Source organism: Anser anser (assembly GCF_964211835.1).
Source record: "Anser anser genome assembly, chromosome: 2".
In the NCBI taxonomy this organism is placed as follows: Eukaryota; Metazoa; Chordata; class Aves; order Anseriformes; family Anatidae; genus Anser; species Anser anser.
In genome coordinates, this window is record NC_139721.1 from 5,842,693 (window position 1) to 5,857,629 (window position 14,937).

Below are 14,937 nucleotides of genomic sequence, written 5' to 3' on the forward strand. Positions count from 1 at the left end.
TAGAAGTCAGCTTTATATATATATATACATGTATACGACTGTCTATCTATCTAAACTCTCTCTCTCTCTCTCTCGGCATTAGCATTTATGTTCACATTGTTTGAAAAATCAACCACTGCTTTTTTCCCATAAAATAATTATTCAGTACTGCTGTACCATCTCTTAGCCAAAGATCCTGTCAGAAAGCTTTACTTCAGAAAGCTTTACTTCTTTATTTCTTTTACTTCAGAAAGCTTTGTGAGTATTCCCTAAACCAGACTCTTAATACCTACAAGATGAAGATATGGATTAATATGTGTCATTTTCATACATATGTCTAATGGAGGGAAAGGAAGGCATATGACTTTTCTTGTGCCAGATGATTCAGTGCTCTTCTTGGAAGAAGTATGCCTCTTGTCAGACACCTGCTCTAGCTTTCATAAGACGTCTTCTCGGGTGCTTAATTTACTGCTAGAAAAATTATTTTATGGCTTTCATTTTATCCAAAGTGATGTATAACCCTAGAGTTCAGGTGGAGGAAAGATTTTTTTTCCTTATTCATCATCAGCAGAATTTTTTAAGACTTCTTTGTATGTTTTTACATGAAGAGCCATTGTGACACTGCTGAAGATATGTTAGGATGTAACTCGACTTAGGCAGTCTGCCTAGGTTTAATTTTCAACGTGATACAGGAAGTAGATTTGAGATAAGCTGAGGAGACTTCAGAATTTGGTTTCATTTGTATTGAAATGAAAATCAAAAATTATAAAATGTACTGTAAAAGAAAAATCTGAAAAAAAGAGACCCGTGCATAGAAGAAAAAATTTTGTTTGGCTTTGCACCTTTAAACTGTACAATTTCCTACAATTTTAATATGATTTTGACCAAATAAATAAATAAATAAATAAAAACTAGCCAGAGGCTTTATTTGAAATGAAAAAGTCAAGATTTTTTTCTTTGAGAGTGTCAAAATAAGACATTTGGAAATTTGTCAGATTTTTACTGTTTTTTTTTTTTTCCTAGAAGAACTTTATTGGAAATCAATGTGATTTTTGTTGCTTTTTTTTTTTTTTTTTAATAGGAATTTAAGAATTACATTTTTAGATGGAAATTTTCCTATCAAACACTTTCTTGGACACTTCATCTTTCTCAGCCATTCATTTTCTCAGCCATTCTTAACTGAGAAACTACAGCCTGTGTTTTTTAAGTGTCTTGTAGTATTGAAACCCAGAGACACAACCGTTAGAGCTGACCAGGATAATTCTCTTGTAACTGTTCAGATGATGGCTCTTTTTCAAGCCTGATGATTCCTATTTTTCAAGGGTCTCAAATTAAATACTTTCTTCGTGCTAGCTTTTGTACAAAGTGTAAATTATCATTAAGTCGGACTCCAGTTTTAAATAATTTTTCTACTCTACTGTCACCCCAGTCGTTTTGGAAAGTAACCCTAACTTCTAGGAGTTAATAGAAATGTCAAATTATACCTTGTATTATGAAATACCAACCAACATTTTCTTTCATAACAGATTTCTCCCCCAGATAGGATCAAGCTTTGTGTATCATGCCCTTTATTTATTGCCTAAAGTCTTTCCGTTAGACCAGTATTTTAAGTCCCTTTTCTATTCTAGCTGCCCATTTTCCCTACGCTTTAGGCACTTAACATATTGGAAATGTCTTCCTATCTCTCAAAGAAGGCTAAATTCAGCCACCATGTAGAAAAATTTCTGGAAGCACTGTCATACTGACATACACAGACAACCTGATTGAATATGCTGTGTTTGCTAAGGAAAACAGGCAAAGAAAAAAACATGATCTCACTAGAGCATCTGCAAGCTGGTCACTATGGATATTCATGCCTATGACCTATGAAATGCTCTTGAATTTGCCAATATTTTTTTTTTCACTGTCTGGCACAGGAATCTATGCTATTTTTTATTGATAAGTGAATGAATGGGGAAGACTTGTTTCTTTTTGTTGTTGTTGTTGTTTTCCATAGCTGAATGGAAGTGTAAATATACATGTATGCATAAATTTGTATATATGTATAGTTTTTTATGTGTATATTATTTTGTTTGTTTGTTTGTTTTTTTCATGAAACATTTTCATTAAAACTACTTCTTTTTAATTGATTGAGGTTCTTTTTTTCCCTTTTGAATCTCATTCCTGCCATAAGAACCTCTTTGAGGCTCAGGAGGAGGCATTCCCCTGCATCTTTTGTCTTTTCTTGGAGTTCTGTTTAGCATATTTACACAATACTCAAGACAAAAGTAATTTTGACAAGCAACCAGTTTTGGTAAATGGGATTAGAACTTGCCCTCCTCCCACCACTGGTTCATTGATGAGGCACTCTGTTGAAGCTGTGGGAATTTTACATTTTTCATTCCCAACACTGATTTAATTAACAGTGATATAACTTGTTGTGGTTTAACCCGGCTGGCAGCTAAACACCACACAGCCGTTCGCTCACCCTCCCCCCTCCCTCTCTGGGATGGGGGAGAGAAACGGGAAAGTGAAGCCTGTGAGTTGAGATAAAGACAGTTTATTAAGACAGGAAAATAATAATAACAATAATAATAATAATAGTGATAATGGTAATAGTATTAACAATAATAATGTGTACAAAACAAGTGATGCACAATGCAATTGCTCACCACCCGCTGACCGATGCCCAGCCTATCCCCGAGCAGCCGGCCCCCCCACCCCGGCCAGCCACCCCTATATATTGTTTAGCATGACGTCAGATGGTATGGAATACCCCTTTGGCCAGTTTGGGTCAGCTGTCCTGGGTCTGTCCCCTCCCAGCTCCTGCTGCACCCCCAGCCTGCTCGCTGGCAGGACAGAGCAAGAAGCCGAAAAGTCCTTGGCCTGGTGTAAACACTGCTCTGCAACAATTAAAACATCAGCATGTTATCAGCGCTCTTCTCATCCTAATCCAAAACATAGCACCCTACCAGCTACTATGAGCTACTTAACTCTGTCCTAACTGGAACCAGGACACTTCTCCCTCAGCATGCGTAGTCTTGTGTGTCAGTTCAAGTGAAAATGAAGTTCTTTCTCAGTGAGAGTAATATTGGTTTCCCAGAAAGAAGTAAAAAAAAAAAAAAAAAGAATATTGAAGGGGGAGAAAGGAAGGTCAGCAGAAATGAAAAACTAAAATAATTTTAGCCATTTGGTAAATCTGTGTTTGCTTACTGTCTTTTTGGACAGGTAGATATAGCAGACCTTCATTTTTTTTTTTTTTTCAGTTGGGACCTCTGTCTTAACTGAAATATAAGTAACATTTATTATTATTATTATTCTATATGTTTTTGGAAATTAAAATTATGCTTCTGAAAGCATTTCTAAGCTTCCGTAAAATAAAGCTTTTTTCACACTGGTGGCAAGAACTATGAATTATGTGTTAAGTGTGATACGAGGATGAAGTTCAAGTTCATCCTATAATATAGTATAGGGTAGTATGGTGTTAGGGCTGTGACTGTTTGGACGGCTGGAGCACTTAGGCTTTAATAGGCACTGGAGGTCCAAGAACTCCTCATCTTGTTATCTGCATGAATGAGACAACAGATCAATTTGAGAGAAAGTGGTACCACCTAGAAGCAGCATTTGTCTCAGTGGTGGAGGAGCAACCTAGGTGGGAATTTCAGGCTGTCCCAGAGATTCCCCTGGGCAGGTCTCAGACCTGTTGACTGGCACTACTTGCGTGCTTTGGTATGCTAACAAATATCCTCTGGGCAATCCAGCTGTCCCAGAGACTCTGCTGGGAGGTTCCTGCTGCAAAATTGACCAAAGGTAAGGTATTGTGGGTTGTCAATAGGTGCTATTCCTGCAGAGGCAGAGACGGTCAAATAAGATGGACTTTCATAAATAGTTGAGGTATTAATAAAATACTTTGTATATGTTTTAAGACAAAATAAAAATGGATCACGCATGTGCTGGAGTGGTCACACAGGATCATGGCCCAGTGAGATACAGGAATTCATCAGAACAGCAGTCTGGGGAGTCTCATCTGATCCAGCTGAGGATCACTGTAAGGAATCTTGCAATGGAAATTCAGGTCATCATCTGGATGGCAACCAACTGCTCTGTTCAGGAGACTGGGTTCCCATAGAAGTGTTAGCCGATGCAAAGTGTCTAATAAATTAGGCTTTTGTTTTTTAACAAACACTTTGCCCATATATAATTTTGGGAAACAATTGACAGCAATAATATAACTGGCATACTATGTTGTGTAATATAACTCCTAGTTCCCTTCCTGTTGATTTTTGTGATCCTTTGTGATTTTTTTTATTGTTTAATTGTTGTTTTGTTTTAATTATAAAATACGAATATCCCTCTTTGTCATGTATTTTCTTGCATGTGAAAGTATGCTTCTGTCCATATATATCAGACATGTCCCTAATGACCAGAAATCACCTTTTAATCCTTTTTTACAAATATAATAATGAGGTGTAAATATAATGTATTATTTCAAACTGTTGACTATCATTTCTCTTCAAACCACCAGCTGACAGGAGATCTCCTATCTTAAAAAACAGTCTCTAGAGTAGAAATGCAAAATCTCCTTTCTCAGTGGTTTCGAAGCTAGACCAAAAATAATATGCTATGTGACAAATATGGGTATGAAGATGCAAACACTGTGCTCTCAGAGACTGCATTCATCTTGGGGTGCTGACTTTTCTTTCCCTGTTCCAAGCAGATATCTCAATCTTTGCCAGAAATAGGCAAGGTGGGCTAATACTGTCTGCTAATGAAAAACTGCTGGAGACCGCCAAACTCATCTAATTAGTCTGCAATGGCTTTTTAGTATCTCAAAATTCTTGAAAAGCAATTTGAATTTGAATCTAAATTACAGAATGATGTTTTGAATTAGATTAAATATAAAGGGTCTAATTTACCAGCTGCTAGTGCTATTGTTGAACTTTTCATACAGTTAACATATTTTGTGAAATTAATACAAAAGAAATACAGCTTAGTGTATATAACAGAGCATAAAATCCAATTGGTGTCTTTTGATATTAGGTGGATTTGGTACACTGGAAGTGGATATCCACAAATTGTTCTCTGCATTGCAGTAATGAATTGGCATGAACCTTATTTAATTTGTGTTTGTTTTTCTCAAGTAATTTTCCTTTCTCTTGTTATAAAGGAAAAGTACATTTATAAAGTAATTCACTGTAATTATAGGAGAAATCTGTTGACTGAAAAGAACATTACACGGGACACAGTCATTTTAAAGGGTGATTTATTTGAATATATTTAGCAGGGAAGCTGTCAAGAATGTTTTGTTTGTTTGGGGGTTGTTGTTTTTTATAGGCTATTTTACTTGGCTGGATAAACCCTAGAAGAACCTCTTAGAGGACAGATGGACAAAGGACAGTGAGAGTCCAGTGTCAGGATCTAGCTTTGCAGAACATGGTCAAATTGAACAGAAACCTTTGCATTTGCAAAATACTTAGCAGGTTTTTGTTTGTTTGTTTTTTAACCTGGCATTTGACTAGGTTTTTCTTTATGTCACCACATTCATATTCTATGATTCTATGATCATGATCGGTTAACTGAGAAAAGGACAGATTAAGGCTGTATGTACATTGTTCTTCATTGCACCCTGCAAACATACATAAGTGATATATCCTTTCTGATATAATGTGTACACGTAGGTGTTCACCTGATCTTTTAGGAAAATGTTTTTTTCTATTTCACAACTAATAAGCAAGGAGCTAGGAAGTATTTTATATTTGCTGCCACTACAAACCACCAAAAAATCAAACCCTATGCATTGACCAAATGGTTCTTGAGCTCCAGCAGGCTCAGTGCCATGACCACTGCCCTGGGGAGCCTGTTACAATGCCCAACTGTCTTCTTGGTGCAGAACCTTTTCCTAACATCCAGCCTGAACCTTCCCTGTCACAGCTCCATGCCGTTCCCTCGGGTCCTGTTGCTGGTCAGCGGAGAGGAGAGATCAGCGCCTCCTGCCATGATTTCCCTCTTGAGGAAACTGTAGTCTGTGATTAGGTCACCCCTCAGCCTTCTTTTCTGTAAGCTGAACAAAACAAGTGACCTCAGCCATGTCTCACCCTCTAGACCCTACACCATCTTTGTTGCCCTCCTTTGGACACTCTCTAATAGTTTTATATTGTTCCTAAATTGTGATGCCCAAATCCGCACACAGGACTCAATGTGAGGGTTCATCAAAAAGATATTGGCAATCGATGGGACAATTTTTTTATTTTTTTTAAATTTTTTTCATTTGGGATCAATACAGCTGACGTCCTTTCACAGATCACAGGAAAAACAACTCTTAAAGCAAATCATTGTAGTCTGGAATTATAAACATTATTTGCAGTTCTTTGTATTGTCTTCCTGACTGCCTCTTTTTCTATTATCTCTTGGCTTTCTTGATCTATTTTGCCTCTGATGCTGTTGGCACAATAGAAGTCATACTTTTCTCTGCTGTCAGTACTAGTAGCTTCTGTATCATCATCCATCACTGCTAGCAAAGTACCTTTAGGTGGTAAGTCTTGAAGTGAAGATTTGTCAGGCATTCATTTACTCCCAAAGTTTTCAGAAGTAGAAAAGGGCAAAAGCCAGAGATACAGTCTACTATTACAGAAAGGGTCTTGGAAAAGGAAGACAGCACTGATGTATTTTGCAACCAGCAAAGAAAACTCTATCCTTAACTGCAAACTAATGAGATTAGAATAACAGTAGGCCAAAGGAATTAACTTAAAATGCATTTACCAAGGAAGCTAATGTGTAATTTCACAATGGATTTTACAAGCTCAGTGCAGTCATCATGCTTTGGGCAAGCTGGGATTGTTAGCTTCAATATCTGTTTTAATATGAGTTGCATCTTAACCAGAAGTAGACCCTTTGGAGAAAAATATGTCTGTCCTCCCAATTCAAGAAGCCCAGAGTTCTGAGCACTTTGTAGTTATTTAATGGGTCAAAGCTAGTGCTTTTCCTGACTTATTTTTACATCACTATTTTTCCTTAGAATAACATGTACCGTGTTTGCTACTAAACTTGATTTGTTAGTGTTGTAGTGTGGAGCCCTCTTCCAGGCTATAACCTAGTGGACCACCTAAATGACACAGAAGAAAAGTCGATTCAAATAGAGAATGTGGAAGGTATGCAGTCTTCAGACCATCCCAAAGGAGGGCATTTCCTGACATTTCTCAGCTTACTGAACAGTGACGGATAGACTGTTTAGCTGCAGCAGTTTATAATGGCCTCATCTGACAGATGCCTGCCATGCTTGGGTCCCCAGCAGATGAGGATGCACAGACCTTAGCTCATGTTAGCTAAACTGTCCCTGAGGTGGGTTTAATAATCCCTTTTATGTTCTGCTCTGCCTCCTCTGTGTGTGTGACAACTTTCTAAGCGGTTTTGTGAAGTTGTTGAAGGACCAGAGATTTGGAACTTGGTGTCTTTTTTTCCATCATGGTCACTTTCCACCTTGACACGATGATTTGTCAAATTGGGATGGATGTTCCCATTAAACAACAGGATTTTGAAGTCAGTTGCCACTTAACAGAGTTGCACCAGAATGCTTCAGCTTAGTGATATGGCTTCTTAATAATGCACGGTGTGGCCTAGGCTGTGCCTGTTTGGCATTGCCTTGAGTTGTAACTGTGCAGTGCTAGTCCTCCCATGCAAAGATATTCTGAGAGCATAGCACCTTTCTTCAGTACAGATATTCCTCCTGGAGAGAACTGTGACAGGAGGATGAAGGAGATGTGGGAGTAACCTCTTCAGGCCTCTATGCACTCATGTATATTATCAATATCTCACAGTAATTTTTGAAGAAATACACTTTGATGCACAGCAATGGTACAGGAAATTTGACTCATCTGTGGAGGTCTTATTCAGTGCTACTAATTATTATCATCTCTGCAGTGTAGAATATGTCACCAGTTGTCCTATGTTTCCTTTATTTAATGGGAAGAAATGGCCACAATTAAATTCCCTGATTTTAGATGTCATTTTAGTCATAAAAACAGTAATTCCACAGCAATGCATTTTTCTTCATCAGTTCTCTATCTCTCAAAAGAGGTTGTAGCTCAGAAATACATATCTGTGTTTGCTTGTGTGAGTCCTTCTCTCACAGCCCAGGACTTTCTTAATTTTGTCTGCTTTCAGTGAAGATGTTTGACAATGTTTCTCCTTATATGTTTTCTCTTCAAATGGAAGGTATAAAGCTGAAGCCTTATTTCTGTGAGAAATACTCCAGGTTAGTTTTTCCTTCACCATACTGCTTCATATTAGAAGATGGTGCTCCATTAAGGAGGAAGCAGAAGCAACAGCTTGTGTATCGTCAGTATCATCCTGCATATGTAGAAAGCCAACATATCATTGGAGGACTGCACCACTTGCTAGCCATATTTCTTCCATCTGAAAACAACTCTTTTACTGAAAGGAGGATCCAGACTGAATTGTATATAGTATGACTGAAATGGTGGCAAAGGTTCTGCTCTTTTGATTTCACAGGACCCTAGAGCTCAGAAATGATTAATATGGAGGTGGCTTTTCTCTATTAATATAGAAACAACCTGTTCCACCATACATACACTCTTGCTGTTCATGCATACCCTCCCTCCCCCAAAATGACATAATTACTAGAGATGTCTTTAATAAATAAATTAATTTAGGTTGGCATTTATACTATTCATGTCACAGATTACTAGGGCAGTGACTCCAGATGCTTGCTGCTTTTGCAATGTCTCTGAAACTAATTGGTCTGGGACTTAATGTTAGAGGATCTTCAGAAATATCTGACCTTTTAAATAGAATTTTGGATTCACACTAATCTAATTAATTTCCTGAAATCCTGAGTAAGTCTGTAGAATTAACTGACAGAAATGATCAAATGTGGACATGGACAGGTAAATTCTTCTCATACTTCTGTCTACAAAAGAGAAAGTACAATTTCAGTCCTTCTTACAAGCTGATATATTTCAAGCTCTCAGGTGTGTATAACAGTGCTGCCAAAAATGGCAAGTCTTGGCTGCATCCCTGAAAAGTGGTCACTGGAGGATGCAAATAACCTACGTCAGCAACACCAGTGAATGTATGGGACAAATGGTTATCACAGAGTCACACTTCAAGTCTGACGCATAAGAATTAGGTCTGGGACTTGCCTCTTCTCATGCCTATTAAGGGCAGCCTCGTCTGCCACAACTACATGACTATGGAGTTTAACATCCTGCGATTGCCGATCAAGTTAAACAGCAGGATTACAAACCTTCAGAAGACCAGATTTTGGCCTGTTCAAGGACTTTGTTGTCTGGATTCCTTGAGAAACCACCCTGGAGGGCAAATGAGGTCCGAGAGTGCTGTTTAATCTTCAAGAGCAAACTACTGAGACCGTAAGAACAGCCCATTGCCAAGCTGGATAAAACCAAGTTGGAAGGAGCAATCACTACAGTGGAGGGCAAAAAGGTCTGCTGCTCAGGGTGTCCTCAACAGGCTGGAGAAATGGAGCAGTAGGAACCTCATGAAGATAACCAAAATAAAATACAAAATCTTGCATCTAGGATGAACAAACCCAAGGCGGTAGTGCATATCAGTGGCCAACTGTCCCCAAAACAGCTCTGTGAAGATGGTTAAACACTGGAACGAGTTGCTCAGAGAGGTGGTGAAATCTACCTCCCTGGAGATGTTCGAGACCCAGCAGGACACAACACTGAGCAGCCTGATCTGTTCATAACTGTTTTAAGCAGGTAGTTAGACTAGATGCTCTCTACAGGTCCCTTCTGACCTAAATTATTTCATATTTCTACAATAATGACCAAGTTCTATTGCTAACATATAACATTGAAAACTATTTTTAATAACAGTTCTTTCCCCGTTCTGTGTTTTAATACTGTGTAAATCTTTGCAAAGTATATCCTCCTAAACTCCCATGCTCTGCAAACTGGTCCATCTGATCTGTAAGAAGTTGTATTAATTCAGAAAATTTAAAAAGCACCATATGACTATTAGGCAAACACTAACGCATTTAAAACAGCTAATCAATAAGGATTTTTAGTGTCTTTAGTTCACACATTTTTGAGCCCACCTGCAGTTGTGCTTTCTTATTACTTTTTCATTTTAGTTTTAAACAACAATTTATGACAAGAAAGGCTGAAAACAGACCTATCAAAATTTAGACTTGCTTGACAATACTGTGTTATAGTACTGGTATGAACTATAAAATTATCTCCCATTGTTTCTTCTGCTTGTCAGTGTAGCATTTAAATTCCAGAGCAATTTCTGCTTAAAATTCGGCAATGGATTATAAAACAGGACTTTTGTTTCGTGACATTGTGTATCAATCCACATCAGATTTTCTCTTATTCCCAGCAGCATTTCTGTATGCTGTCTTTTTTGTGTTTTCCATGGTGAGAGTAAAATATAGATTCATGCTAAGGCTGGAGTTTTTGAAACCTTCCAAGAACAACCAACTCAGTCAATTACCATTAGCCATTTCTCTAAGGGGCCAAGCTGAGCAGTCCCAGTTGTGTCAGACACAGAACCCAAGTTAACATCTTGACATTTTACACAAGAAAGTTGAGGAACACATCCCAGCTCAAGCTAAAAGCCATGAAATACAGCCTTTATTGGGGGGACTCAAAGGGAGAAAAACAAAGGAGGTGCACTGACATGTAGTTGGAGTCTTTACTGTTCTTCCTGGAGGTGCATAGCTACTGGGGATGTTGGCTTAATAAGAACCCATTACTTAGTGTCCATAAAGACAATCAGTACCTAGCAGGGTATGTAGGAATTGTATTTTTTCCCCATAAATGATCAGCAGTGGAGTAACTTGCAAATTGTTCATGTTTCTCCATAGATAGACAGAGGGGAAATCGTGTCCTGGTGCCTTTGTGCAGCTCATATGCTTTAAAATGCACATCTAGATGTATGCTCAATTTACCTAGTGTTTAATAAAGATCAAGGGAAAAGTACCTTGCTGTCTTTCTTTGTCTTCATGACCCTTGCTCTTCATGCAAAGCAGATAAATTAATCCTGTGTGGTTTTTGTGGATGAGTGATGCACTTCACTGGTAAGAGAGAAGCAGCAATATGTTTTATTGATATAATATGGTGATTTAATGAAGTTAATGGTAAATTAAGAATGGTTTAAAAAAACTCAATGGCAAGGTATGCTCAGTTATTTACTGCATAGAGGACAGGGTCAGATGATATTGTCAAGGAGAGCCTCCCATTGAGTTATGAGGTTCAGAATGGACCGTTTTGCTTTTCAAAGGAGTTTGGGTATCACTGGATCCAATCTTAGTCCCAGACTTGGTCAACAGTTTATGTCTAAAGGACTATGTGCACAATAAATCTGAAATGTAAGTTTGCAAAGTTTCAGCAAGCTATTAGTCCCTTACTGAGGATCTCTAATAGGTGAGGAATCTCTCATCCTCAAGGAGTAACCTTGAGAGGTGCCCCTACTCAAGCAGAGATCCTAGCAATCCTAGCATACAGCCCACTGATGTGTAAGGGAGCTCAACGGGCTCTGGGCTGCCCCCTGTTTATGGGGTAAGATAATGGACTCAGTCATATTTGCATACCAACCATATTTTGGTTGGCACATGCTCAATTAGCCCTTGGCTATCGTGTTGTTATCTGTCTCCTCAGAGTCCAATCTGAGCTGTCTGCAGACATCATGACCCCCACTGGTGGTTATCACTTGAGCAGGATCATGGGTGAAAGCTCAGGTGTGTGGGGGAATACACCATCACACCCCACCCCGTGACTAGAGTCAGTAGAGAATCAAGAACCAGCTACAGTCATTGACTGCAAGTGCTCACAGACCTTTCTGCCGCAGCATTTCCAGAAATTGAAAGAGGATAGCAGTTCCATGATCTGATGAAAACCCCTAAAATGCATCGTTCACAGAGACCTAGGAAGTAGAGCTATTACTAACAGTTGTCGTAATATTACTTGCAACTCTCCTTGAAATTCTGGCCACAAAAGCACAGTTTAAGAAACAGTTTTATTTTAAAGTCTGAACAGTGCAAATTGCAAATATAAATTATTTCTAGAAGTGATGCTTTTGACGGAACTGAAAACCTTTGATCTAGAATGCCTTATTGTAAACTCAGCTTATGTTCTAAGTGTAAAGAAGTTTGGGACATTTTTGTATAAATGTGCTGTGGACTGTCCAATGACGTCTTTTCTCGCAAGAGAAGTAAGAAACCTGATGTTGATCCTGGAGGACAGAAAAACTCATAGTAGTGAAAAAATGCAGATGGTATTGCCATCCTATCTACTAATAAGACTTATTCTGTCCTCATTTTAATTTCAGGATATATGTGACAGCATTCCTGGGACCGAATAGTTTTGGTATGGTTTGAGAAAAGCATGCGCAGAGAATGAGACAGTGTTAGGGTTATATGGTTAGGAAGTAGATCTGGTTGCCAGATGCTTGGTTAGAAGTGAAAGGCTGACCACAATCAAATTTTTGTGGAAATTTGTAGGACAAATGGAGAGCAATAATTGTAATCTGTGTATTTTTCTTTTCTTGATGCTTTTGTTATACAGGGCAGCTTTTATGTCCCATCTGAAAACTGCATGCAGCATGCGTACAAATGGCATAAGGACCTCTGTCTTCTGCTCTTGAATGCTCAAAGAGGACTTCACATGTACTACACCCTCATAATGAAGGAGATTCCTGATTTACCACAGCTGAAGTTGGGTAAGGGAACAGACATTTTAAATCACTGAATATAGACCATTGCTGTGTTTTCAATACATATTTTAGTACTAAGATTCTTGGGCTGTGTAGAGATTTTAGTGGATTTTTCTCCCTCTTTCCTGATTAGTGTTTATTTTGGCACACTGTTAAACACTAATGCTTTCTCCGCTTATGAAAATCATTTTATAGAAACTGAAGGTTGCCTGATATGTAGAAGGGTAAAGTGTTCTGATAAATTTCTCAGAATATTTGCCTCTAAATGATATTTCGACTCCATTACTTTTTGAAGATTTTAACTTCCAGTTCAAAATCACCATGAGATCTAGTGAAGACTAGTAATTTTTACTCTCAGCCAAATGTGTATTTTTTTAAACTGAAAACAAAAATCTGAAAGGTGATATGAATGTTTTTGAAATGTACTCCCTCCCTTATGCTTTACAATGCACTTCTCTGCCCATATTATAATTACATCTTGCTCTTTAAAATCATTCTGCTCTTCTTCCTAGTTCATTTGTTTAAATAGATTTTCTAGATTTTTTGGCAGAAGCATTTTTAACTGGTCAGGCCTATTGGGTCCAACACAGAAGTGCTGTCTGGCTGGATTTGCAGGACGGAGCTCAGTAATTTGTGTTTAGTCATGTTTGTAATGACAGCATGAGCTCCTGTGAAAATGAGGAGCATCCCTGACTAATTCCTGCGCTCCCACCTGTTTCTTTGAATTTAAGGCATGTGTCTCATCTGTGGTTTTGTCTCATTGTACATCTGAATGCACATTTTTTCTAAGTTAGCAGTTTGTTGTATTTCAGGGATAATTATATTAAGAGAATTGATTGCATTGGGCAGCAGATTTAAAAAAGGGAGGATAAAATCATTCTCCTTTTTTACTGTGTAGGTACTACATGCACTTTCAAATATAATACATTATTCTGTACAGACTTATGAGCTTGATAGCTTCTATTTTCCACTTTATGTTTTGTTCCCTGATATATATTTCCACTCATGGGAAACCTGAAACTCATGGGATGGGAAGAGCACATACTGTGTTATTCAATTCAGCTATGAGGAAAAAAAAAAAAGAAAAAAAAAGTACAGCATTTTTATTTGCAATTTATGAGCTGTCAAACAGAATTCAACATGCAACAAAACCCTTGCTTCAGGCATCTTGGTTATCAGGCACATTTTTAGATGATTTGTATTTTACCTTGACAGGCTTATAGACTGGGAGATGGCAGAGTTACGTATGGTTGGTTGACCACAACTGAAGAACAGCCCCAGATACGCACATATTGGCTTTCTGAATACAGTTGACTTAGTTTTCAAATGACTACTAGTACTGAAGCAGGCACTTAATTTGCAAATGTACTTGTTGTAATACATGCAAATTTGCTAAATGCAAATACCCTTTTTAGCTGCTTGAGCAGAGCACTCTTTGCATCATTTTATTCACAGCCTAAAAATCTACTGAAGATTGGATTTTAAGGCTAGCCTTCTGAGGCCTGTTGCAAAGCACAGAAAAATCATGGGGTATAAGATTTACCCAGGATGATGAATATCAAGCCAGTTTTTATATGAGACAGTTGCCTGGACTGTCCTTACAGTCACCGGGGAGAAACAGGCCCATTTAGGACAATAAAACGTGTTATCTGACAAGTAGTGCTCTCTACCTCAGGATGACATGAACTGCACCTTGTACTTGCTCATTTTTCTCCACTGGCCAGGAGAATAATATAAATGACTCATTCAGTTTTAGGCATCTATATTTGGTGAAATTAATCTCGTCATAGGTTTCTAAAGATAGTTAAGATAAATACAAGACAATAAATCTCCTCTGTGGACTTTCTAAATTCCTTTTTCTAGTCCCCTGAATAATATATTAAAAAATTAATAGTCTAGTTTAGACTTTAAAAGTGGAAATTGTTGTCTCCCAAATTTTACCAACTGAGGAGAGATATTTTTGAGGTGTTACACATCTCACTCTGTCCTCTTAAATTCCTCAGTATTATTTAAGAAGAATCACTTGGGGATTGGGGAGGGGATCGGTTGCTTGGTTTCTCTGCTTCGTTTCTTTCTGTATACTACTAGAAAGTTCCACATTGCAAAATCTGGCTGTCAAAGTTGGAGAGCTGATTTATGTCTTCCTCTGCTTTATAGTTTGTGGTGCATTTAATGTGGAGAGTCCCTGTGCTGGATTCTCTCAGGGCTATATCAAAGCAATGCTGCGTGGTCTAGGGGTGGTGACGTACTTCACATTCCACAGGGTGATGCAGAGATGCTCAG

At 38.2% G+C, this 14,937-nt stretch overlaps 1 protein-coding gene across 12 annotated transcripts in view; it reads left to right on the forward strand.

The window, feature by feature from the left end:
* The window catches only part of FAM135B (family with sequence similarity 135 member B), a 284,433-nt gene that overhangs the window by 219,237 nt on the left and 50,259 nt on the right, over window positions 1–14,937 (forward strand). For all 12 annotated transcript variants that reach the window (XR_014580600.1, XR_014580601.1, XM_083826400.1 and 9 more), the window contains one exon: window positions 12,507–12,660. Coding sequence is in view for 10 of the 12 variants with exons in the window: in XM_083826400.1 (XP_083682526.1) it covers window positions 12,507–12,660 (154 nt within the window). In the remaining 2 variants the exon portion in view is untranslated. The remainder of the gene's footprint in view (window positions 1–12,506; window positions 12,661–14,937) is intronic.